At 39.7% G+C, this 26,987-nt stretch overlaps 1 protein-coding gene across 7 annotated transcripts in view; it reads right to left on the reverse strand.

The window, feature by feature from the left end:
• The window catches only part of LOC122540348 (uncharacterized), a 263,160-nt gene that overhangs the window by 128,304 nt on the left and 107,869 nt on the right, over positions 1-26,987 (reverse strand). For 4 of the 7 annotated variants that reach the window (XM_043675941.2, XM_043675939.2, XM_043675945.2 and 1 more), the window contains 2 exons: positions 7,403-7,459; positions 2,569-2,699 (listed from right to left, as the gene is read on the reverse strand). The exons of 1 other annotated variant lie outside the window; for it this stretch is intronic. In XM_043675941.2, coding sequence (XP_043531876.1) covers positions 2,569-2,699; positions 7,403-7,459 — 188 coding nt within the window. The remainder of the gene's footprint in view (positions 1-2,568; positions 2,700-7,402; positions 7,460-26,987) is intronic. 2 more of the 7 variants (XM_043675942.2, XM_043675946.2) reach the window with 2 other exon arrangements.

Below are 26,987 nucleotides of genomic sequence, written 5' to 3' on the forward strand. Positions count from 1 at the left end.
TGGATAGGCATATGGAGGATAGTGGACTAGTGTAGGTTAGGTGGGCTTGGATCGGCACAACATCGAGGGCCGAAGGGCCTGTACTGTGCTTTATTCTTCTATGTTCTATATTACCAGCTGAACTTGGATGCTAGCTATTGTGATTCCTGCATGAGAACCCCTAAATCTCTCTATGCTGTAGCTTTCTCCAGTCTTTGTCAATCTAAGTCATATTCAGCTCATTTTTTCTTCCTGTCAAAATGCACATGCTCTCAAGTTATATTCCATATGTCAAGTTTTTGGCCTAGTCACTTTACCTGTCTATAGCCTTCTGTAGACTATGCTATCACTCTCACTACACGTCATCTTACCTACTTTTATGTCACTCAAACTTGGCAATAGTACATTCACTTTAATCATCCAAGTAATTAACATACATTGTAAATAATACTGTGGCATCAACATGGATTCTTGTTGTATTCCAGTAGTTAGAGGTTGCCATCTTGAAAATGCCTCCTCTACCACAAATTATTATTTGTGGTAAAGTCTTCTATTATTTAGTAAATCTCCAACCATGAGTGACAGGTGAGGTGCCAGAAGACTGGAGGTTGGCTAACGTGGTGCCACTATTTAAGAAAGGTGGTAAGGAAAAGCCAGGGAATTATATAATAGTCAGCCTGACAGCGGTGGTGGAGGAAATCCGGCGGGACAGTATTTGGAAAGTAAAGGAATGATTAGGGATAGTCAACATGGCTTTGTGCATGGGAAATCAAGTTTCATTGAGTTCTTTGAAGTAGTAACAAAGGATTGAAAAGGGCAGAGTGTTGGACGTGATCGATACGGACTTTAGTAAGGCGATCGACAAGGTTCCTCATAGTAGACTGGTTAGCAAGGTTAGAATACATAGAATACAGGGAGAACTATCCAAATGGATAAAGAACTGTCTTCTACATTGAGCCAGAGGGTGGTGGTGGAGGGTTACTTTTCAAACTGGAGGCCTGTGACCAGTGGTGTGCCACAGGGATCAGTGCTGGGTCCCCTGGAGTTTATTTTGGATAAATGAGAGGTGCTGCATTTTGGAAAGGCAAATCACCAGGACCTATACACTTAATGGTAAGGTCCTGGGGAGTGTTGTTGAACAAAGAGACCTTGAAGTGCACGTTCAGTTCCTTGAAAGTGGAGTCTCAGGTAGATCAGATAATGAAGGAGGCATTTGGTATGCTTTCCTTTATTGGTCAGACCATTGAGAATAGAACCTGGGAGGTCATGTTGCAACTGTAGAGGACATTGTGTGCAATTCTGGTCTCCCTCCTATAGGATGTTGTGAAATTTGATCAGAAAAAATTTACGAGGATTTTGCCAGAGTTGAGGATTTGAGCTATAAGGAGAGACTGAATAGGCTGGGCCTGTATTCCTTGGAGTGTTGGAGGCTGAAGAGTGACTTTTGAGGTTTATAAAATCATGAGGGGCACGGATAGAATAAATAGACTAGGTCTTTTCTTTGGGTGGTGGGGGGGGGGGGAGGAGGAGTCCAAAACTAGGGAGTATAAGTTTAGGGTGAGAGGGGAAGTTTTAAAAAAGAGACCTAAGGGGCAACTTTTTCCATGCAAAGGGTGGGGAGTGTATGGAATGAGCTGCCAGAGGAAGTGATGGAGGCTGGTACAATTATAACATTTAAAAGACACCTGAACGGATACATGAATAGGAAGGGTTTCTAGGGAAATAGGCCAAGTGCGAGCAAACAGCTCAAGATTAATCTAGGATATCTGGTCAGCATGGATGAGTTGGACAGAAGGATCTGATTCCAGCTCTAGGACTCTGATTATAATCTATAATCTAATACCCATGCTGGTAAATTTCTGGTCAGATTACACAAGGTTGCCAAATTATCAATTGTTTATTACAATTGGAAAAACAAATTATCCTAAGATAACACCTTAAAAATACACAAGTTACACATGTCTTATGACTTGATTGCAATTGGTTTATGCTAAAAGGACTCTCACTTGATGGTAATGTATTAAATACATGCATTGAATGAGCATGACCAGCAAATAGTGAGGAGACAATTACCATTCAGAATACAATGCGACTATGTTTAAATTACTGAATCTACTAATTTGGAGAGTGATGTTGGAATTTTCAAAGATCCAAGTATTAGGAATTTGCTGTTCTTACCAGAGGACAGCAGAACAATTTCCTTTCACACATAAGGTAATGTCTATTTTTTTTAGACACTACCTTTGTCCAGTACCACCCTCTCCATTAGGAGAAAGAACAGTTTACTGGAATTGATTTTTTTTTTGTGTTGACAAGTTGCTTTATCAAAGGATAAAAATCACAGCTCAGCTCAATCCCATTCTGACAGAAAGTTTACTTATGTACATTTTCCAACAGAAGTAGTTTCATTGTGATTCAGCATTAGAAATCTACCTAAACCAATAAGGCAATATAGTCAACTGTAACTAAGACCAACTAGCTCAGAGTCTGGAAATGAACCTGGGACCTTCAACCTTCAAAAGTGAAAATTTTTTAAGTGCCAAGGATATCACCTTCCATTACAAGCATGGCTTTGTAAGTTTTTTTCACCTCTTTCCAAACATCAAACTGTTGATGATGTCAATGTCATGACAAGATTTTGCCATTAGTGAGAAGGTGCTTTCCTGCTCATTTCTCCAATTCCCTCGAACGAACGAGTGAGCAAAGTGATAAAAACCAACCTAGGATAAGGAGGAAAAGCAATGATTCTCATCTCACCAATAAGACATTGTGTTTACATTCAATAAATGTCAAGATCCTCCTGGCTCTCTATTTGTTCCATATGATTTGCAGTAATCAATCAGATCAAGTATCACAATTCAGATTTTTAGATTCTTGAGAAACAAGAGGTCCAATTTTTATGCAAAGGAACCAGGTTTCCTGATTGAAAGAATAATCTAGAGAGTTTCAGAGTGCCAGCAAAGCTGTGATGGGCTAAATGGCCTCCTTAGTCAAAGAGTCAATATTACTTGTATGATATTATCTGTGGCATAGGTTTCTATTGTACGAAATTTTTTTAAAAAGGTGTTCTCTATAAGAACTCTTATAGGAAAATAACTAAAATCCAATTAAATTGTCACTTGACAAATTAGTTTACAATAGTGAAACTAGAAAAGTACTGGGAGTAATGAATTATTTTCTCGTTGCTTTTGACCCAAGCCTTGATTTAAACCTTTCGCATTGGATACTGTATATTTGCTGTGACTTACTTTAGTAGGCAACAAGTATATCTGCTGCAAAAGGAAGACGAAATAGATAACTGAAAGCAATAAGCTTGAATTAGCATTTCTTCTGTATTAAAGAAACTCATTCCAAAGAGATGAATGATGCATTCTTTTTTATTATTTTTAAGTAGGAAAATAAGTTTGCAAATGTAGCATTAAAAAGAAAAAAAATAGAAAATATCACAAGAAGAGGAAACATAGGGAAAACATAGAATCCAAACCATCCCATTCAGGAATTCAGAAGAAGAACAGAAAAATCAATCACTGGCACTGGCCATACCTATTGGACAGAAGCAATAGATTATGTAGGACATATTCCACTGGAGTCCTGGTCTATACAGGATTAGCTGAGTTACTGTCACAAGAAGATTACTACAACTCTTGGATCATGTAGGTGGATTACTTCTTCAAATAATGTATGACAATTATTCCCCAAGTTTACACCTGAAGATGTCCACTTGGGTGAGGTATCAGGGTTTGTCAGTAGGCATCGAATCCCTTACCTCTTGAGTTAAAGAAAACAGCCTTCTCAGAACAACTTTCTCAGAAATGACAAACTATATTGCTTCATCTACATTTGTTATGCCTTTACTTGTGCTAAAAGCTGGAATCATATTTGAGGCCAACTGGCACTCATGGCTGGAAAATTTGGGTATTCCTTCCTAGAAATGGATCAAGCCAGAGATAGATCCATATCGGCACTTCATCATATACTTAAAATATCTCAAAAATAGTTTTAAAAAAGTCAGGAGCCTGTTCCATTCAAATATTGTGCATACATCAACCACACCTTCCCATCTCCCTGCCAACGCCTACCTCTTTGTTCACCATCTGTCATGCATACTTGTCTCCAGAGAGAGGCAATGACACCACTGTCCACACAGTCAATTACTTATGGAACATAGTAACTTACTATAAAGATGAATCATGTGACTATATACATAACTCATGCCTCAAGTCAAAGGAGTCTGGATTTGGTACTAACACAAATTATGTCAACACAGCTGTGCAGGAGATACCTATTGCATATTAGAAGCGTAATCCTTTCGATAAGGAACTAAACAGAGACCCTGTCTTCAGTAGTAACTGATACACATTAAAGATCTCATGGAATTAACTGAAGAATAGCTGGGAGTTCTTCTAGTGTCTTGCACAATATCCTCATCTCAGCCAACCCCACCAAAAAACAAAACCAAATTACATCAAGTGGTACAGAAGGTTGATAAAGAGGAAAGCTTTAGGTATTATTAAACACCTGGTCAGGCATGTTATGACATACCTCTAGAGCCTATGGGAACCCAGGCATTCTCCCTCAGTCAGCAACATAGCACTGTGCCACAAGAACAAAAAGGATACCTTGACACTGACAAAACGAATTCAAAATATTTTGTACATTTTCAGTTAAATATTTCTCAAGAGGGCAGGAAGGGGGAGTTTAAATCAACAGCATTATCTAAATCTTAATACTGAATTCTTCTTAGCTGGAAATTGATACCAGCTGTTTTTTGGCCAAATTCAAGCAAGTCACAATATCTTCCAGAATGCATAATGAGACCTTGAAGGATTAGAAACAAAAATTTGCACATTTACACTGCAAAAAAAAAACTATTGTCTGCAATATTAGTTTATAATCAATTAATTTACAATTTGTACTGTGCCTATTATTTTGACTGATCTAATGAAAACTTGAAATAGACAGATTGTGGTCCAGTAATGTCACAAAAACATTGTAACTCATTAATATGAACAGTAATAAATCAGCATTTGAATTAAGAAAACAAATGTTTTAAAATATAACAACATGAAGTGCACAACACAACTGAAATTAACATGAAAAGAGGAAAGAAAATGAGTCAAATGTGCTCAATGTGAAAGCTGTTTTGACAATATGTTATAAAAATCAGTCATGTTTCATTGTCAAAGTGAGTAAAACATCTTATCATTGCTGGGATAGAAGTGTTAATCAAATAAGTTAAAATCATTCCATTTTTAACCACATTTTACAAAATAATTTTCGTGATTAAAAATGTTCAAAGAATGACCCACACACTAAGATTTTTTTTCAAAAAAATTTATTTGCTTAAACTCAAACTGGTGAAGTAACTTCATGAGAAACTCCTAGCTAAATTGTGAAAGAATTATTCAGCTACCTTATTTCAAGAAGATCAACACATACTTGAATATAAAAGTGGAAATTGAAACTTGATAAAATTATTAATTTCAAACAAAAATTGTGTGATTTCTCATATGATTTTCACATCTCAAACACAAGGAAAATTACAATTTCTCTTTCACACTTACTTGAAGATGCTGATACCAGTTAGGATACAATACCATTGGTGGCAACACATTTCAGTAAGTTACATGGTGGCATATCACATCCAAATCCAATTCTGTCCTCATCTGACATCCACATAACAGAAGGGGCTGCTGGAAATCATCAGGAGGTGAAAGTCTGCATTTCTTTTTCTCTTTTTAAGTCTGGAGGCTGAGATCATGACAGCACTCCAGTGGCATCCCAGATGAGATTATTAAATAAACAACAGAGCAGGATTACATCTGGCACCTTCCTGGTCTGTACCACATTAGTTGATGCATTTGTCCATTAAGGTATCAAAGAACCACAACACCTATATGGTCATTTGTCTGTCATATGTGCAAGAGAATTTATTATTCTAACAACAATATAACGAGATATTGTCAGATAAATCTTTACTCAAAGATGTCATTTCAGTTATATTTATTTTGAAAATCATTTTTGTGGAATAAAGTAGGAAGCTGGTTATTACTTATTAAAAATGTTAAAGCAGAAGATACTGGAAATAATTAGCAGGTACGCAACTTCCTTGGGAGAGAATTAAAACAGATTATTATCAATCTGAAATATTTACTTTGCTTCTGCCTGACCTGGAGTATTTTTCACATTTTTTGCTTATATTTCACATTTCCACCATCCATCACGTTTTGGAGTTGGATTCATCAAGAACTGGTTGCATACTGCAGTAACATATCTTTTTCAAGTAACACGTGTACAGTATTGGGATAGCAAAAACTAATCAGAAATAAATTGAAACAAATCCCATCATTTATAATTACTGAGACAACATCTACAGAAAGTGTACAATAATTTGAAACACTCCCTCTAATTTACTAATGTACAGGTTGTGATAAAAATTTCAGTTTTTTTTAAGCTTTTGGGGAGAAGACACTATCAAGATTCTTTATGTAACTTTGCTGCTCACTGCAAAACATACCAAGATTTAGAATATTTTAGGTCAGAATATTTTAGGTCATATTTACAAATGCCTTTCAAGAAATTATTTTCATGTAGATATTTTTGGGAGCGAACACAATGTCTTGTGCTTACACATCCTTTTAAGAATTAGTGGCAGTCGAAGAATAATAAGTCATTTTTTGAGATTTTGCTATAAGCAGAATTCTTCACAAACAAATTGCAGCTTTTTTATAGAAGTTCTAAATTTGCACAACAAATTGTCAAGCTGCATTTAAGAAGGTAATGCACAATATTGTCACCTAAACAGGCAAGTCAATTTGAGTTGTGTCTATAAAGATTACTGTACATATGTTAATTCTGATAAAGATATGATTCTTACCGTGTTCACAACCAGGCAGACTTGTCAATTTTCAATCCGTCATCACAATATGACAGCAGATAATATCCATGCTCAACCAACAACTGTTTCATAAACACTGCAACAGCTCCTGCTATCATCTCCATATCCAGTTTTCATCATATGAAAAAAAACCTACACCAAGTGAATTGGATTGGGGACGAAGGTGGTGGTGGCGTGTGGGGGGGGAGGAGAGAAGAGAGAAAGGAAAGAAGAAATTGGAGGAAAAACTAAAAGATCAAATATTAAAATGTTATGGAATATGCTTTTTAAAAGTTAGTTATTTTGCAGGCTTTTAAAGAAAAATGTATTTGATATCTTACAAAGTGCATTTTAAAAAAAAAAATTGCTTGGTACACTTTTTTTCATGAAATCAGCTTTTCACTGAATTTGGGGACTTTTAAGTGGGCACTACTGTGTGCCAGTTGTGGGTTCAACGTGCAGGCAAGAAGGCTGACTGGCCCTTTAATGATAACGAAGCGGACACCAAACGGACGTGAGGCACTGTACTGCAATGTACTCACTCACAGGTTCCAGATGTTGTAAATGGACCACTTCTCCGATCACTCCCTGGCATAGCAGCTCCTGCATAAATAGATACTGACGTCACATGTCTTATTTGCAACTTCCAATCTACGCCCTGTCTGCCGCAGACATCACTCCCACCAGCAGCCTATCGGAGGGCGGAATGTAAATGAGACCACCGGCAGGCCGCCCCTGCACTGCAGTTCGTGTATCCCCTTCATATTAATATTCTCCCCTCCCCCTCCAAAGTAGTTACTGAAAGTGCTCCTCCTTGCGTTAGTGCTCTTGGTCGGGAAAAGGGATGGAAAATTCCATTTTTTAAAAAAACTGAACAAGAATTCAGACATTAAATAGGCTACCCAGAAATAATCTTGTCACTCAAACGGGGACTGAGTTTCTGCAGAAAACAGCCTGCGCTCATGCGCACATCGCTGAAACACCAACTGCAATTTGCTAGGTTTTTGTCCGCCATTATATGACGGTTCAGAATTACATTCTTGATTAGCCGAACCGGCAATTAAATCTATCCTACTTATGGCTTAATTTTTAAAAACGTGTTTTTGCTTACACAAATAAATACATTAGAATCGCAAATAATGTAAACAGGACTATATAAAAAGCAAGATTACGCAAAATCACTTGCACTGCAAAAATGTATTATCATAGCAGACATTGACAAAGCTGGAAGGTTTTTGTGTACTTTCCACACAAGGGAATATGAATGTCCTTTGAAATAATGTACCAGTATAACCACTGTAAAGTAACACCATTTGTTCACGAATCTACCCGAGAGACTAAGATTTATTTTAAAGTAGTGAGGGATTACACATTTTATTTCAGATCTAGAGAATATTTCATTTTTATCCCGACAATAAAGGTGCAACTTAGTTACTTTAGCGCAGACCAAGGGTTGCCTTGATGTTTGTTACTGATTTGTTTTATAGGGGCCTTTTGCGAAAGGAAACACTTTCACAATCACTGGCTGTCTCAAAAGACTTGAAGGAGAAAGTGAGGGCTGCAGATGCTGGAGATCAGAGCTGAAAATGTGTTGCTGGAGAAGCGCAGCAGGTCAGGCAACATCCAAGGAACAGGAGAATCGACGTTTCGGGCATGAGCCCTTTTTCAGGAAGAAGCCCTTCCTGAAGAAGGGCTTATGCCCGAAACGTCGATTCTCCTGTTCCTTGGATGCTGCCTGACCTGCTGCGCTTCTCCAGCAACACATTTTCAACTCAAAAGACTTGAAGCCAATTAAGTACTTTTGAAATGTAGTCAACGTTGTAGTGGAAACATGAAGTTTAAAAATTAAAATTGGACTTCAAGATATTTAGGTTACAAATGAATCCAAACATTCATTTCTAAATTTTTGGAACTTTGCGCTTATATAAGATTCTTCTTATGTTTAGCCTTTAGTTGTCTTCCAACTCCTAAAATAGGTATTACTGCCAGAAGGTACATGTGGCGGTATAAAGAAAAATCTACATTTATATAGCATCTTTCAAGACCTCAGGATTTTCGAAAATACTTTACAATCAACAAAGTACTTTTGAAGCATTGTGATGTAGGGAAATGAATATGGGGAGGATACATTATGTAACATGTTACAATAAAAAGGTGGCACATAACATTTTTTTTTAAAATTCCAAATGAGATGTTAGCTACCTGACAAAAGAGCAGCACTCTAAAGCTTGTACTTTCAAATAAACCTAATGTACTATAACCTGGTGTCATATCATTTTTAACTTTGTCCATCCCAGTCCAACACTGGCATATGTTAAATTCTATGAGCTACTGATGTATCAGTTAATTATCTTTTGATTGAAACCACGGCTAAAAACAAACAATATGAAATACAGAAATAACCAAGAACTTAGAGCTAGTTTAGTCTAGAAATTATCCATATTCTGAAGACACAAATGAAAACATCAGAAAGTCTGGCTATTTCTAGCCATGTTCTTCTTGAATCTCGCAAGCTTACATTCAGGTGCACCAAACTGTATATCTTGTCTATTGGGAGCCAGTACCACTAGCAAGGGCCTCAGTGTGGTATAACAGTAGCTAATAAGGAGCAGCTATAAACATGAGCAGCTTGTGACTGGATAGTTATGATGGGCCTGGCTTGTCTGTTGTTAAGATAATGACTAATTTCATTACAAAGTAATCAAATACGTCCGAGCTGAGAAAACACATCGTGGAAGATATGAGATGGTGGGATTATATAGGAGATGAGTGTCAACAGGCAGACAGCTGTATAACTGGCAGACAAGAGAGGCAGTAATGTCTTGTAATGTCTCTAGGCAGCCTAGTTTTGATGACAGACTGACTGGGTATCTCAAATACTGCAGTCACGCCTGACTAAGATTAGTTGTTCTTTACCAGTTATTTTATTGCTCAGTGCCTCTCCTTTCTCGTGTATCCATAGCATGAGTCGTTTATTAATATATGACAAATAACAACATTGCAGCAGCTATTTGAAAATTTGATAGCATCTTTTTAAATCTTTAAACCTAAATATAGGTTTGAACAAAATGCCTATAGCATATCTACTTTTGGGTTTGATTAAACTACTCTGGGATTTTAAATAAAATTAGCTCCTTCATAGTTCAATGTGTGAAACTATAACCTTATGTGATATTTCAGCCATAATAGCTACATAAATCTTAAGGTGAATCCTTGATCTGTAGTAACAATGACCTTTTGTATTTTTATAGCAGATTCAATCCAAAAAAGCATCCCAAGGAACTTCAAAGAGGCACAGACAAAAATGGACTCCCAATTAAATCAAGTGAGATGGATATTAAAGTAGGCCTTAAGGAACAATAGGGAGGTGGAAAGCTGGAGAGGTTTTGAAATGGAATTCCAGAGCATGGAGCCAAGAGTTCTAAAGCACAAGCAACAGAAAAATGGGGGGGGGGGGGGGGGGGTGCACAAAAATCTAGATTCCGAAGAACAAAAGAGTTATGGAAGGGATGTTACAGGTTTGCAAGTGGTTAGGGTCAGGGAGTATTAGCAGTATTAAGTTAACTGATGTCAATGAGGGTAGAAAGGATATAATAATTGAGCGCAATACCATCACAATGGAATGACAACACAGCTGCTAGTTTATTTATTTTCATTGCAGTGTAACAACGAAGGAGTACCACCTACTCAGAGATGTTACCTTTAAGCTGAGCCACCAAATCCAACTTCAGCTTAATTTCATGCAAAGATCTTTTACAGTTCACTAACAACACAATTTCAGCCAATGTGCAGATTTACATTTTACCCGATATCAACACAAGCACAATAAAACACATTATCTTGCTACTAACATCATTTGCAACCGTGGGTCCTGCTGTACATAATTGGCAGTCATATTTGTCTATATGACAACAGTAATAGCACTTCAAATAATTATTTTTGTCACATGTTCTAGGACATCCAGAGATTATGATAAGGAACCACATAAAAGTTAGACAGCAGATTTTAGTTTTTGTTGCCTGGTCTGTGAGGATTCTGTAACAAAATAGTCTTCATATATAAAAAAATGTTGATAATTTTGTTGCAAATGTTTTGTCCCATATTTTGTGACCATAAACAAATGTAATAAAATATTTCTATACAAAACATTTTGCCAAAAGCCTATTTTAAGAAGACTGTATATAACTCGATATAGAATATACGTGCTGTGTTTTAAGTTCCTTGTTGCTGTCCTTAATTCCTGGTAATTGCTGCAGCTTTTTCTAATTCTTCATTTGTAAGTTAATCATCCTCAACTAATTACAGCAACAAAACCAAAGTTGCTGCAAATACAAGGAAGCATTGCATGATGAAGTGAAATTAGTGCAACCTCTCAGGATTCAGAATAATCTTATTCAAACCAAAAACACACATCAAAGAACTTCAAAGTGCTTTGCAAGTAACAAATCAAAAACACTTTTCTCACAGTTCCAAAAAGCTGTATTACCAAATGAAATTCTGTGGTTTTTAATATATAGCTTTGGAAATTACTTCTAAAATCCATAGTCATCAGACTGTCTGACAGAGGAAAACTATTTTTTTGTATTTTTCTGCCTTGTTTTGAGAAGGTCTAAAGTGCTTCTTAGCCAATTAAATAATGATGTAAGACAAATTCAGTCTCAGAATTGTGCATGAATTCTCATAAACAATGAGATAAATAATACAACTCCAAATTTGTTTTAGTTGTATTGGTTCAGGAATAAATGCTGGTCAGGGCACTAATTAACTCCCAAGTCCTCTTTAAATAATATCATGAGATTTTATCTGACCACCAGAACAGGCAAACAGAGGAAATCAATACTAAGTTGAAAAATCTTCTACATTCGGTGCTCAAGTGCTGAAAGGGTCTAGAAACTATGAAATTCTGCCTCCGATCTTAGACCACAATACTGAGTTAATAATTGTTAGTCCTCTTGAGCTCCATTCTACACAAACACAGTGGCTACAAGCACAGGTCAGAGGATAGGAATACAGTGGAAAGTAACTCACCTTTTGACTCCCAAAATCTGTCATCTACAAGGCACAAGTCAGCAATGTGATGGCATACTCCCCACTTGCCTGAATAAATGCAGCTCCAAAAACACTCAAGAAGTTTGCTACCATCCAGGACAAAGCAACCTGCTTAATTGACACCACATCCATTCCCTCCACCACCAACACTCAATAGCAGCAGTACGCACTATCTGCAAGATGCACTATAGAAATTCTTCAAAGATGCTTAGATATCACCTTCCAACCACGACTGCTTCCATTGAGGAGGACAAGGACAGCAGGTAATGGGAACACTACTACCTGCAAGTTCCCCTTCAAACCACTCACCATCCTGATTTGGAAATATATTGCTGTTCTTTCACTGTCACTGGGTCAAAATCCTGAAATTCTGTCCCTTTGTGGGTCTACTGACAGCACATAAATTCAACGGTTCAAGAAAGTATCTCACCACCACCTTCTCAAGGACAACAAAGGATGAGCAATAAATGCTGGCCAGCCAGCAATGCCTATGTCTCCCAAGTGAACCAAAACTTTTCCAAAACTCCACCATCTGTTTTCAGTAACAAAGGAATCACTTAAACAGAAATAAAATGTTGTGAATGTTGGAAATCTGAAGCAAAAACAGAAACTGCTGGATAAAGTCAGCAGGTCTCACAACATCTGTGGAGACAGTAACAGAGACTTTTCTTTACAGATTTAAAAAAAGAGTCAGATCAGACTTAAAACGTTAACTGTTTCTCTCTCCACCAGTGCGCTGTCAGTTCCGTTGAGATTCTCCAGCATTTTCTGTGTTTGTTTCAAACAATTTATGATTCATTTTCACCCCTGTCCTTTCTAATCTTCATTGGGGGCTCCTAAGGGTTGTCAAAGTAATCCCACCAAGCAGCAGCAACTTCAAGAGAGATGGGGAATAAATGGGAACTAGTCCAGATTTTGGCTTTAAAGTTTACAAATACCTTAAACATAAAAAAGCATAAATTATAGAAGTTCATATTTTCCAGTATAAATAAATGTAAAGTATACAAGTGAGTGTAAAAGCATACATTCTAGCTTACCTGAGCTCAGAGTTTGGTTTGGCTGGAGGAGTCTCACCACTGGTCACAGAATCAGTGGGGAAGACCCATTCGATCTGTGAGGGAGACCCAATGGGAGTACCCTTCAGAAACTTAACTGACCACTTGGTTGCTTTCCCTGTGATTAAAGTCTCCAGTGGAGGAGGTCTCACCTGCCAAGAGTCATTTACCGGAGACTAGCAGATCCTCACACTGCTGGTGCCAAGTGCTAGTAAGAATAATTGCTTCTGGCCTCACTGCAATCAACTATGGCCTAGGATCATGGAAGTACCCTAGGTTGCAGGTAAGTAAAGGCAGAATGGAAACTGCAGGAGAGGGATGCATATGGAATTTTTAGCTTGCAGCAGCAATCTCTCTCCCTAGTACTGGGTCTCTTGATCAGGAACCGACCCTATGGCTACACAGGACTCCCCTGGGAACATGCTGGCAAAACAGACAGGTTTTGCTGGACAGACTTCCGATAGTATGGAAGACCCACGTGGAATCCATTTAATCCCTGAGTCATCATTACTGTGGCTTCTGGGCAATAGACCTCAATGGGCTCATTAGCAAACCCAATGACATCTTGCCACTGGCAGCCAGGAATCCTGTGAAAATCCCTCCTTGCACCAAGCTAATCAGGCAATGTTTCCCTACTGCCAGGAGATTGATACTGGGGAGCTACCGTGATTTCTGCTCCAGCCTACAATGTCAGTGGTTTCATCAGGCTGCCTCGAGTGAAATACAGCGGGATTCCTTACTGATATTAATGGATCATGTCATGGCAAGCAAAGCAGCAGATTACACATTTATTTTTCAGATCCTTACTTCGTTTCTCCTCCAATATGCCTTGAACCATTCATCAATCAACTGAACTGGTAAATAATCTATTTTCAAATATCTGTGGATGCTGCTCATGAACCCACCACCAGGAGGTGTTTTCAGAACAGTTCATTGTTGGGTAAGCCCTTTCTAAAACTTTACATTTTAATTTGGAAGACATTTACAAAGTGCCTTATCATGGCAGAGACATATCCTACATTTCTTTTGACAGAATTAACTACATTTTCTTTTACTGTATCTATAAATGAATCAATCATTTCACATGCAGAAATATGTCTCAGACAGAAATCAGATGAAAAACCAGTAACTGTGCTTGTAAGTAATACTCCTCACTTTTAGTTGCACATGATTCTTAATGTTTCTGTGTACTGTTATAATGAGCAAATGGGACCTAGATTAAATTTATCAAAGGATAATACCTCCAATAGTGCAGCATTCCCTCTGTGCTTTAGTAGAATGCTGACCTTAATTATGGGACGTAGACTTGATTCAGGTGAAATTGTCATCCACCGAAAATCTTGCCTTGCAGATTCAGAACTTAGAAACTAGAAAATAAGTGCAGGAGTAGGCCATTTGACCCTTTGAGCCTACACCAACATTCAATGCAATCATGCTGATCATGCAATTTCAATATCCCATTCCTGCTTCCTCTCCATACCCCTTGATCTCTTTTGCCCCCAAGGGCCATGTCCAACTCCCTCTTGAATGTAACTAATATACTGGCCCCAACAGCTGTATGTGGGAGAAACTTCAACAGGTTCACAACTCTCCGAGTGAAGAAATTCTTCCCAATCTCAGTCATAAGAGTCATAGAGCTGTACAGCATGGAAACAGACCCTTTGATCCAATTCATCCATGCCATCTAAATTAATCTAGTCCCATTTGTCAGCAATTGGCCCATATCCCTCTAACCCCTTCCTATTCATATACCCATCCAGATGCCTTTTAAATGTTGCAATTGTACCAGCCTCCACCACTTCCTCTGGCAGCTCATTCCATACACTCACCACCCTCTCCGTGAAGAAGTTGCCCCTTAGGTCCCTTTTATATTTTTCACCTCTCACCCTAAACCCATGCCCTCTAGTTCTGGACTCCCGCACCCCAGGGCAAAGACCTTGTCTATTTATCCTATCCATGCCCCTCATGATTTTATAAACCTCTACAAGGGCCACCCCTCAGCCTCGATGACACTCCAGGGAAAATAGGCCCAGCCTATTCAGCCTCTCCCTATAGCTCAAACTCTCCAACCCTGGCAACATCCTCGTAAGTCTTTTCTGAACCCTTTCAAGTTTCACAAAATCCTTCCTATAGCAGGGAGGCCAGAATTGCATGCAATATTCCACAAGTGGCCTAACCAATGTTCTGTACAACCACAACATGACCTCCCAACTCCTATATTCAATGCATTGAGCAATAAAGGAAAGCATATGAAATGCCTTCTTCACTATCCTGTCTACCTGCAACTCTACTTTCAAGGAACTATGAACCTGCACTCCAAGGTCTCTTTGTTCAGCAACACTCCCCAGGAACTTATCATTAAGTGTATAAGTCCCACTCTGATTTGTGTTTCCAAAATGTAGCACCTCACATTTATCTAAATTAAATTCTATCTGCCACTCCTTGGTCCACCAGCCCATCTTAAGGTCCCGTTATAACCTGAGGTAACATTATTGGCTGTCCACTGCACCACCAATTTTGGTGCCATCTGCAAACTTACTAACCATGTGTTTATATGCAAATCATTTTTATAAATGACAAAAAGCAGTGGACCCAGCACCAATCCTTATGGCACTTTGCTAGTCATAGGCCTCCAGTCTGAAAAGCAACCCTCTACCACTACCTTTTGTCTCCTACCTTTCAACCAGTTCTGTATCCAAATGGCTAGTTCTCCCTGTGTTCCATGTGATCTAACCTTGCTAACCAGCCTACCATGTGAAACCTTGTCAAATGCTTTACTGAAGTCCACATAGAACACATCCACCACTCTGCCTTCATCAATCCTCTTGGTTACTTCTTCAAAAACCTCAATCAAGTTAGTGAGACACGATTTCCCATGCACAAAGTCATGTTGACTAGGCTAATCAGTCCTTGCCTTTCCAAATATATGTAAATCCTCAGGATGCCCTCCAACAACTTGCCCACTAATGATGTCAGGCTCACCAGTCTATAGTTCCCTTACCACTTTTCTTAAATAGTGGCGCCATGTTAGCTAACCTCCACTCTACAACCACCTCACCTGCAGCTATTGATGATACAAATATCTCAGCAAGGGGCCAGGAATTTAATTCCCTAGAGTTATAGAGATGTGCAGCATGGAAACAGTCCCTTTGGTCCAACTCATCCATACTGACCAGATATCCCAACCCAAACTAGTCCCACTTTCCAGCACCCAGCCCATATCCCTCCAAACCTTTCCTATTCATATACCCATCCAGATGCCTTTTAAATGTTCCAATCATACTAGCCTCCATCAGTTCCTCATTCCACACATGTACCACCCTCTGCGTGAAAAGGTTGCCCCTTAGGTCTCTTTTATATCTTTTCCCTCTCACCCTAAACCTATGCCCTCTAGTTCAAGATTTCCCCACCACAGGGAAGAGACTTTAAGTGTATTTATCCTATCCATGCCCCTCATGATTTTGTAAACCTCTATAGGGTCACCCCCCCAAACTTTGACGCGCCAGGGAAAACAGCCCTAGCCTATTCAACCTCTCCCTATTGCTCAACTCCTCTAACTCTGGCAACATCCTTGTAAATCTCTTCTGAAGCCTTTCAAGTTTCACAATATCCTTTTGATAGGAAGGAGACCAGAATTGCACGCAATATTCCAAAAGTGGCCTAACCAATGACCTGTACAGCTGCAGCATGACCTCCCAACTCCTGTACTCAATACTTTGACAAATGAAGGAAAGCATACCAAATGCCTTCTTCACTATCCTATCTATCTGCATACCTCCATTTTCAAGGAGCTATGAACCTGCACTCCAAACTTCCCACAAAATTCTAAGGTATACTTGTTCAGCTTCCAGGGGAATTTATCCATCTTTATGCATTTTACGACGTCCAGCACTGCCTCCTCTGTAATATGGACATTTTTCAAGATGGCACTATTTATTTCCCCAAATTCTCTAGCTTCCATATCTTTCTCCACAGTAAAATCTGATGCAAATTACTCGTTTCTTGAATGGCTTACCCTTTATTCTTAGACTGTGACCCCTAGTTCTGGACTTCCCAACATCAGGAACATTCTTCCCACATCTAGCATATCCAGTCCCATCAGGATTTTATATGTTTCTATGAGATGCCCCCTCATTCTTCTAAATTCTAACAAGTACAAGCCCAATCGATCCAATCTTTCCTTATATGTCAGTCCTGCTATCCCAGGAATCAGTCTGATGAAACTTCGCTCTCTCAATGGCAAGGATGACCTTCCTCAGACCAGGAGACCAAAACTGCACACAATGCTGAAGGTGTGACCTCACCAAGCCTCTGCACAACTGCAGCAATACATCGTTACTCTGATACTCAAAATCTCTCACTATGAAAGTCAGCATGCCATTAGCTTTCCTCACTGCTTGCTGCATTTGCATACCAAGTCGCTTTGCTGCACTTGCATGCCAAGACACACGGGTCGCCTTGTATCTCATCTTTTCCTAAACTGCCACCATTCAGATAATAATCTTTCTTCGTTTTTTGTGACCAAAGTGGTTAACCTCATATTCATCACATTATATTGCATTTGCTAAGTATTTGCCCACTCAGCTAGTCTGTCCAAGTCACCTTTGAAATATAATTTCACAAACATCAGTGCAACTTGCCTGATCTGTAATTCTTCATTTCTGAGCCTGAATAGTGAATGTCATCAAGCTGTTTATATCATCTGGAGAAATCACAGATGAATTCGATCTTATTTGCAATTGGCATCTTCACACAACATTCATTGTAAACCCTCAGATGCTGAAGTACATCAATTCTCATTATCTGTGGAGGATGGAGGCATGGACACGGATAACAAAAAATGTGACTACCACTAAACCTCCTATCTATTGTGAAGGACCATGTGATCAGAATGGACAAGTCAACAGGCCAAAAAAAAAAAAGAAATTGGGTCTGGGGCTGTCCTTTAAAGTGTGTGGATAGCGAATCCATGATAACGCAGAGTGAGTATAGTCTGTGCCAATATGCAGCAAAACTTCGAAAACACAAGTGCCAGGCAAAATATTATCTTCTATAAATGAGAATCTGTCTAGCTCTGTTTCACAGTCAATGCCATTATCATAGTTGAACCCTCTATTATCAACATCCTGGGTTACTATTGATCAGAGACTGAACTGGACCAGTCATATGAATACTGTGGCTACAAGAACAAGTCAGAGATTGGGCAGGTAACTTATCTCCTATGTCCCCAGTACCTGTCTACCATCTACAAAGGACAAGTCAGGAGAGTGATGGAACACTTTTCAAGGGCAATTAGCAATGGACAATAAAGGATGGCCTGAATAGTAACCACCTTGAATGGTAATCTGAAGCAGGTGCCCAGTCTAACTTTTTCCCTCAATCATCTGGGAAACTAAATCCCAAAACATGATGACACTAATATTAGTCACACTGAGTTCAATAGATTAAAAATCAAACATTCCTTGTGAATGTTAAAAGCACATTGTCATATCCCAAGTGTATTCACCCACTTTCCCAACTGGTGAGACCCTAATTGTTTTTATCTCTGTCAATTGAACATGTTTAATACGTGATAAATGCATCTCCTTGTAAATAAATATTTCTGTTCAAATGAACAAAGAATGAAAACCACCACTTCTAAATATTTTTGACAGTGGTCTTGTATATGTGAAAGCCATTAAGTCAGAGGTTACACGTTTTCTTGTCATAAGAACATAATACATAGATTCTGGAGAAAATAACATGGCCCATCAGGCATCTTCCACCATTCAATATTTTCATAGCTGATCATGGGCTTCAATTACACTTTCTCAATCACTTGTCATAGAATCATAGAAAAGTACAGCACAGAAAAAGACCCTTCGGACCAACTTGTCCACGCTGACCAGATAACCCAACCTAATCTAGTCCTATTTGCAAGCACTTAATCCCTATTCCTCTGAACCCTTCCTATTAATATACCCATGCAGATGCCTTTTAAATGTTGTAATTGTACTAGCCCCCACCACTTCCTCTGGCAACTCATTCCATAAATGCACTACCCTCTGTGAGAAAAAGTTACCCCTTTGTTTCCTTTAAATCTTTCTCCTCTCACCCTAAACCTATGCCCTCTAGTTCTGGACTCCCCTACCCCAGGGACAATATCTTGTCTATTTATCCTATCCATGCCCCTCATAATTTTATAAACCTCTATAAGGTCACCCCTCAGCCTCTGAGGCTCCAGATAAAACAGCCCCAGCCTATTCAGCCTCTCCCTACGGCTCAAATACTCCAACCCTGGCAATATCCTTGTAAATCTTTTCTGAACCTTTTCAAGTCTCACAACATCCTTCCAATATGAGGGAGACCAGAATTGCACACAATATTTCAAAAATGGCCTAACCAATGTCCTGTACAGCTGCAGCATGACCTCCCAATTCCTATACTCAACGCTCTGATCAATAAAGGAAAGCATATCAAAGCCTTCTTCACAATCCTATCTACTTGCAACTTTACTTTCAAGGAACTATGAACCTGCACACCAAGGAATCTTTGTTCAACAACACTCCCCAGGACCTTTCCATTAAGTGTATAAGTCCTGCTAAGATTTGCTTTTCCAAAATGCAGCAGCTTGCATTTATCTAAATTAAACTCCATCTGCCATTCCACAGCCCATTGGCCCATCTGATCAAGATTCTATTGTAATCTGCTGTCCACTACATCTTCAATTTTGTTGTCATCTGGGATACAGAACTGGCTTGAAGGTAGAAGACAGAGGGTATGGTGGAGGTTGCTTTTCAAACTGGAGCCCTGTGACCAGTGGTATGCCACAACAATCGGTGCTGAGTCCACTGCTTTTCATAATTTATATAAACGATTCATATCCATTGATTCCCTGAGAGATCAAAAATCTACTGCAACCTTAAATATATTAAATGATGGCATATCTACAAACCTCTGGATCAAGAATTCCAAAGATTCACAACACTTTAAATAAATTCATTTAGTTCCTAGATGATTTGCCCCTTCTAAACTGTGCCTTCATATTCTAGAGCTACAGCTGTGACTTAGAAATTCATTAAATAAGGAATATCAGCAATGATGGTAAACTGACAGCTTAATCCTAAAATCAAAAAATGAAGTAAATTTCTTAACTCCTTTACACAGAGAGTGATTCGAATGTGGAATTTACTACATTTTTATGGACTGGGTAGATGTCATAGATTAATAAGAACCTAGATAAACATGTGAGGGAGAAAGGAACAAATGGATTTGTTGATAGGTTTAAATGAAAAATAGTGAGGGGGGACTAATGTGGAACATAAAAAAAAAGACTAAACGATTTGCCTCCTTTTTCATGCAAACTCATGGGTGGGCCTCTAGTAGTGCAATTGTGTGCTGGCAAAAGCAACATGAACAGATGACCATAGAATCCTACACTCTGGCAGGAACAGAAACAGAAAACAAAACTAGCACCTCTGCGAGGATATCACACCGCAGCTTTCTACAGGTTAGTTCTGGAGATGCAAACACTAACCATTCTTGAATCATGAGTTTTCTGATACAACCAAGTTGTTCATTTGGTAATTTAGCGTTTGTTGATGTGGGACCGCAGTCACAAACACAGTCAGATCAGGAAAGAATGGTAGATTCGCTTCCCTAAAGAACTTTAATGAACTTGTTGGGTTTTTAAAATAAGTTAGCAGTTTGTGGTTAGTTTGCTTATACCAACATTTTATTTCTTGAACTGAAATCAATGCTGGGATTTTCCACTTGAAGCCAAAAAAGACATGGAGGTGAGTGAGCTTCATGTTGTTATTTCTGCTGTGGCCTAAGGAGAGTTATCTCTTGTGGTCACGCCATTTTCAGTTCATTATTTATGCAATGAGATGTTATAGGAATTACTTGGTGATTTGCATACAGGCCAAGATGGGAGATCTCATCGCAGCTGGGGCCTTCTGGCTTTTAAGACTGGCATCATATGTTAAGATGAACATCACTTCAGATGTTGCAGGCCAGGAAGTACTCGTCACATTGTGTTGCTCACCTCTACATGCTGACCAGATGAATAGAAGAAAAGTAAACTAGCTCCCTGCCTCATGGAGCAAGACCTTGAGACTCTGGTAGGTGGGATGACAAAGAGAAGGTCAGTCCTCTTGCTGGTTGACCACAGCAAAAGGTCACCCAGCCTGTACGGGAAGAGATAGCAGTCTAGAAATTAGCTGACAATAAGGTTCTCTCTGGCCTCTAGTGTTCTCCAAAACATTGCTGTCTTCCTAATGTGAACAGCCCTCCTCGTAAGTCTCCTGATCATCAGCCTCATCTTCACCCTCAAACGATTGCTCTCACATTTCCAGTTCTTCCACATCCAGGACATTACCCTTTTGTCAGTTCAATTGATGAAGAACACAGAATGCCACAATGACATCCTGTCTGGAGTATTCTGCAGAGTGAAATTGAGTAGTCCAGGCATCTAAACTTCAGCTTCAGGAGGTTAATAGTCTCTCTCCCGTGGCCCTTGTGAAAGTGGGAGTAGAACTGTCACAGAACTGTGGATTTCTTATGGGTGTCATAAGCCATGTTTGGAGGCTGTAATCTTCATTTGCCAACAGCCATTCCTATATAAGCTGTGAGTGGTCCAGTATGTACGAGTCATAGAGTAATAGAGATGTACAGCATGGAAACAAACCCTTCGGTCCAACCCGTCCATGCCGACCAGATATCCCAACCCAATCTAGTCCCACCTGCCAACACCCGGTCCATATCCCTCCAAACCCTTCCTATTCATATGCCCATCCAAATGCCTTTTAAATGCTGCAAATGTACTAGCTTCCACCACTTCCTCTGGCAACTCATTCCATACACATACCACCCTCTGCGTGAAAAAGTTGCCTCTTAGGTCTCTTTTATATTTTTCCCCTCTCACCTTAAACCTATGCCCTCTAGTTCTGGATTCCCCCACCCCAGGGATAAGACTTTTATATTTATCCTATCCATTCCCCTCAAGATTTTATAAACCTCTACAAGGTCACCCCTTAGCCTCCAACGCTCCAGAGAAAACAGCCCTAGCCTAATCAACTTCTCCCTATAGCTCAAATTCTTCAACCCTGGCAACATCCTTGTAAATCTTTTCTGAACCTTTTCAAGTTTCACAACACCTTTCTGATAGGAAGGAGACCAAAATTGCACACAATATTCCAACAGTGGCCTAACCAATGTCCTGTACAGCCGCAACATGTCCTCCCAACTCCAGTACTCAATACTCTGACCAATGAAGGAAAGCATACCAAACGTGTTCTTCACTATCCTATCTACCTGCAACTCCACTTTCAAGGAGCTATGAACCTGCACTCCAAGGTCTCTTTGTTGAGCAACGCTCCCTAGGACCTTACCATTAAGCGTATAAGTCCTACTAAGATTTGCTTTCCTAAAATGCAGCACCTCACATTTATCTAGATTAAACTCTGTCTGCCACTTCTCAGCCCATTGGCCCATCTGATTAAAATCCCGTTGTAATCTATGGTGACCTTCTTCGCTGTCCATTACACTTCCAATTTTGGTGTCATCAACAAACTTACTAACTATACCTCTTATGCTCACATCCAAATCATTTATATAAATGATGAAAAATAGTGGTCCCAGCACCGATCCTTGTGGCACTCCACTGGTCACAGGCCTCCAGTCTGAAAAACAACCTTCCACCACCACCAGTTCTGTATCCAAATGGCTAGTTCTCCCTATATTCTATGACATCTTACCAGTCTCCCATGGGGAACCTTGTCGAATGCCTTACTGAAGTCCATATAGATCACATCTATTACTCTGCCCTCATCAATCCTCTTTGTTTCTTCTTCAAAAAACTCAATCAAGTTTGTGAGACATGATTTCCCATGCACAAAGCCATGTTGACTATCCCTAATCAGTCCTTGCCTTTCCAAATACATGTACATCCTGTCCTTCAGGATTCCCTCCAATAACTTGCCCACCACTGACGTCGGGCTCACTGGTCTATAGTTCCCTGGCTTGTCCTTACCACCTTTCTTAAACAGTGGTACCACGTTAGCCAACCTCCAGTCTTCTGGCACCTCACCTATGACTATCGATGATCCAAATATCTCAGCAAGAGGTCCAGCAATCACTTCCCTAGCTTCCCACAGAGTTGTAGGGTACATCTGATCAGGTCCTGGGGATTTTATGCGTTTCAAGACATCCAGCACTTGCTCCTCTGTAATATGGACATTTTTCAAGATGTCACCATCTAATTCCCTACATTCAATATATCTTTCATCTCCTTTTCCACGTGTCACCTCCCAAAATATTTTGGTGTAGACCTCCAAAATGTGACTTTCATAGTCACAAATAAGCTGAACATTAGGAGGGGAATCCTTTGTCATTTTCAATCATTGATTGACAGTAGGGAGCTCTCAAAAATGTGAGTACAAAGAATAGTCAGCATGGCTTTGTGTGTGGGAAATTATGTCTCACTAACTTGATTGACTTTTTTGAATAAGTAACAAAGAGGATTGATGAGGGCAGAGCAGTGGACATGATCTAAATGGACTTCAGTAAGGCCTTCGACAAGGTCTCCTCATGGTAGGCTAGTTAGCAAGGTTAGGTCACATGGAACACCAGGAGAACTAGCCATTTGGATACAGAACTGGCTCGAAGGCAGAAGACAGAGAGTGGTGGTGAAGGGTTACCTTTCAGTGAAGGGAGGCCTGTGAGCAGTGGTGTTGGAGGCTGAGGGGTGATCTTATAGAGATCTATAAAATCATGAGGGGCACTGATAGAGTGAAGAGACAAAGTCTTTTCCCTGGGGTGGGGGAGTCCACAACTAGATGGCACTAGAAAGGAGAAAGATTTAAAAGGGACCTAAGAGGCAACCTTTTCACACACAGAAGGTGGTACATGTATGGAACGAGCTGCCAGAGGTAGTGGTGGAGGCTGGTACAATTACACCATTTAAAAGACATCTGGATAGGTATAAGAATAGGAAGGCTTAGAGGGATAGGGGCCAAGTGCTGGCAAATGGGACTAGTTTAGTTTAGGATATCTGATCGGCATGGACAAGTTGGACCGAAGGGTCTGTTTCTGTGCTGTACATCTCTATGACTCTATAACTGATAACATCTTGCACCTGGGGAAAGCCAGAATCCTAATGCTCCAACCATTTGACTGTCTTCACCAATGTTGAACGTAGTGAAGGGGTGGACATTGATGAAAATGGCATCAGTAATATCCTTGATACACATATGAATCCAGGATTGGGAGATACCACAGAGGTCCCCAGTTGCTCCCTGAAACAAACCATGTACATAAAAATGATGAGCATCTGTGACCTTGATGCCCATCAGAATGGAATTGGTATCTAGTCCTTGTTAGCACAAAATCTCATCCAGCAGCTGACACGGTTCTGAGATGGATTGGACATGCTTGAGTCTTCTGCAGCATTTCCATTTTGATATTTGCAGATAACTACAGTGAATTCTATAAACCATTGTTCTCACCATTTCTCTTAGCATCCTTGGTGCTTGTCTTGCTGCTTCTCCTTTTGGAGATGATGCCACAGCCACAGGAGGTTGTTGTTCTTTTTAAAAACAAATGTCTGCCCTTTTAACTACCAGTAAGACAAAGGCCTCATGAACAGCAGGCATGATCTCTGACATTTCAGTGAGTTGATAATCTGAGGGGAAAGTCAGAGAGTGCATAGTGTCCATGAAATGATACCTGAATCCTTCTTAATATTAAAGCTGTATGTTATGCATCACGGAGTGTGGCATGGAGATTCCTAAGGAAGCCGCACCCGTCATGTCTTGATAAGGAACGCTGAGATTTGTGACCTTGCCACAGTGGATTGTCAATATGTCTTCGCTCCATTGGGAATAGGCTTCTCCCAGTAAGCCAGCATGAGACACTTCCCCACGAAACCTCCTTTCCACATCACAGCCCATATAAAGATATGACAGCTACATTGTCCCTCTATACAAGCTATTGATTTTCCTGGCAAAACAGGAACATCAGGTTCTGCTTTCAAGTTCCTCATTGTAATAGACTTCTTGTGCTTAAACTACAAGGAGGCATTTAATGGCACAATGTAACACTAAAGAAGTCATAATTTGCTATTTGCATTCTATGACATTAATTAAACTTTAGGTGAAGTAAGATTTGTAGGCACCTGGATGGCATTGCTTCATCAGTGAAGGCATGATTACTATAATTGCCCCTTGCAGGACCTCAAAAGGATTATTGCAAATACTGTAGATGAAAGAGTAACTTGCTGTTCCCATTTAGCAAGAGGACACAGCCATTTTGTAACTTCATTGTGCATTTGATTTTCAGTCTGATATGACAAAGTTCCAGCTTTGTGTTCACACAAGTGCCTTGCAGGCTCTGCCTATGACTTATGAATCTACTGCCATTCTTCCTTTCATATTGGCACTCATAACCCTTCAGCCACCCACCCCTGGTGTTTTATTTGAGCTCCTTTGTATTGCTATTGATGTGCTTGTTTTACTCCCAGAACCCATAAATCTGGAGGGTTCCTATTCCCTTTATGATCCTACGCCATCTACATGTAGAGTAGGCTCTACGATCTGCCCAAACCATCTCTCTTTGAGATCTGCCAATCCCTTCCAATTAACTATACTGCCAGCAATTGTCCCCAATTATTGTCACTATTCCACCAGAGACCAAAACAATCACTAGAATTAATCTGCCCTCTTTCCTGAGGACACCATGGACATCCATTTGATAAACCTCCTTGTCTATTTGCAACCAAACCCTCTTGACTCACCATGGCCCAAACTTAGACTGTTCTTTTAACAGCACTCCAACTGACCTATCTGTAATCTCAAGACTGCTGGCATGATGTCAAAGACTGACTGTAGTTCAATCCCAGAGTGCAAGAGCATGGATCCTGCACTCATGTAGAACAATGCACCTGACTCTCCTTTTCTAAAACCCTGAACTGTAATTGGACCAGCCCCTTGACTGACTGAGCAGTAGCCCATTATTGACCAGTGTCCCCCTCACCCGTTAAATGCTCATCCTCATTGACTTTCACATATTGCCATTTCCTTCAAGCACATGCAATTGTTGCTGAATAAGCTGCTACCATATACTGCAGCCCTGACACTGACATGGCATCTTGCTGTACTGCAAAACGTCCACCTCCTCTCCAACTAATATATTTACTCTTGAGTTCCCCATTGCCACAAGCTGTTTATCTCTCCTTCTGTGCTAAAAAGCAAGCTTTACCAGGGATTATAGCTGGCTCTAAATCAGTGCTAAAGACCTGTGCAATAAAAGCAGACTGAGACATAAAGGCTGCCTGTGACTAAAACAATGGTCAAGACCCTATATTCTAAACTGCAAGATAAAACAGAATATGACTGGCTGACCCTCAGGTCCAAAGTACAAGATGAGAGTCTAAAATGGTGGCTGAAGTAAGCTTTGAGCAAGCATGATGTTATGATGCTGGTGCTTTGCCAATGCCAAGTTGTGTGGATGAAGGATGCAGAAAATGTCCAATGACCATTTAGAAGAAGTCGCACCACGTGAAGACAAGCTAGATGGCCATCAAGCCATACATTGAGGTACAATGCATTCGGATGAGCCAAGTTATCAGGTACCTGCTTGGATTTATCAGTTGAGTTTTTACACTATTAAGTTTCTCAGTTGTGCAGATGAAAATTGAAAGTGTAATGCTGGTATGGAAATTTGGCTAATAATGGGTTGCAATTGAGTGGAAATAAACAAACATCGCATCATCCAATGGCAAAATCTGTACATGCCACCTAATTCTACAGGAGGACTTAACTGGGCGAGTTTTCTTTGATGTCAAAAATCTGGTCTTTGGATTCTTGCCTGATTAATTTATCTCACTTGGCATCATTCTCGCCAACTCAGAGGGAAAACTCTATCCCAGGTTTTCAAACCACCATGCTAGGATTTTGAATCATTTTCTTTTGATTGTTAAACAATCCCTCTAAATTACTATCTGATTTTTGCTTTTCTTACATCCAACTAGTCCAGACATTAGAAAGTTA

This window comes from Chiloscyllium plagiosum, unplaced genomic scaffold (genome assembly GCF_037043375.1).
Source record: "Chiloscyllium plagiosum isolate Xiang-an unplaced genomic scaffold, Cpla_swu_hap1 HiC_scaffold_37, whole genome shotgun sequence".
Lineage (NCBI taxonomy): Eukaryota > Metazoa > Chordata > Chondrichthyes > Orectolobiformes > Hemiscylliidae > Chiloscyllium > Chiloscyllium plagiosum.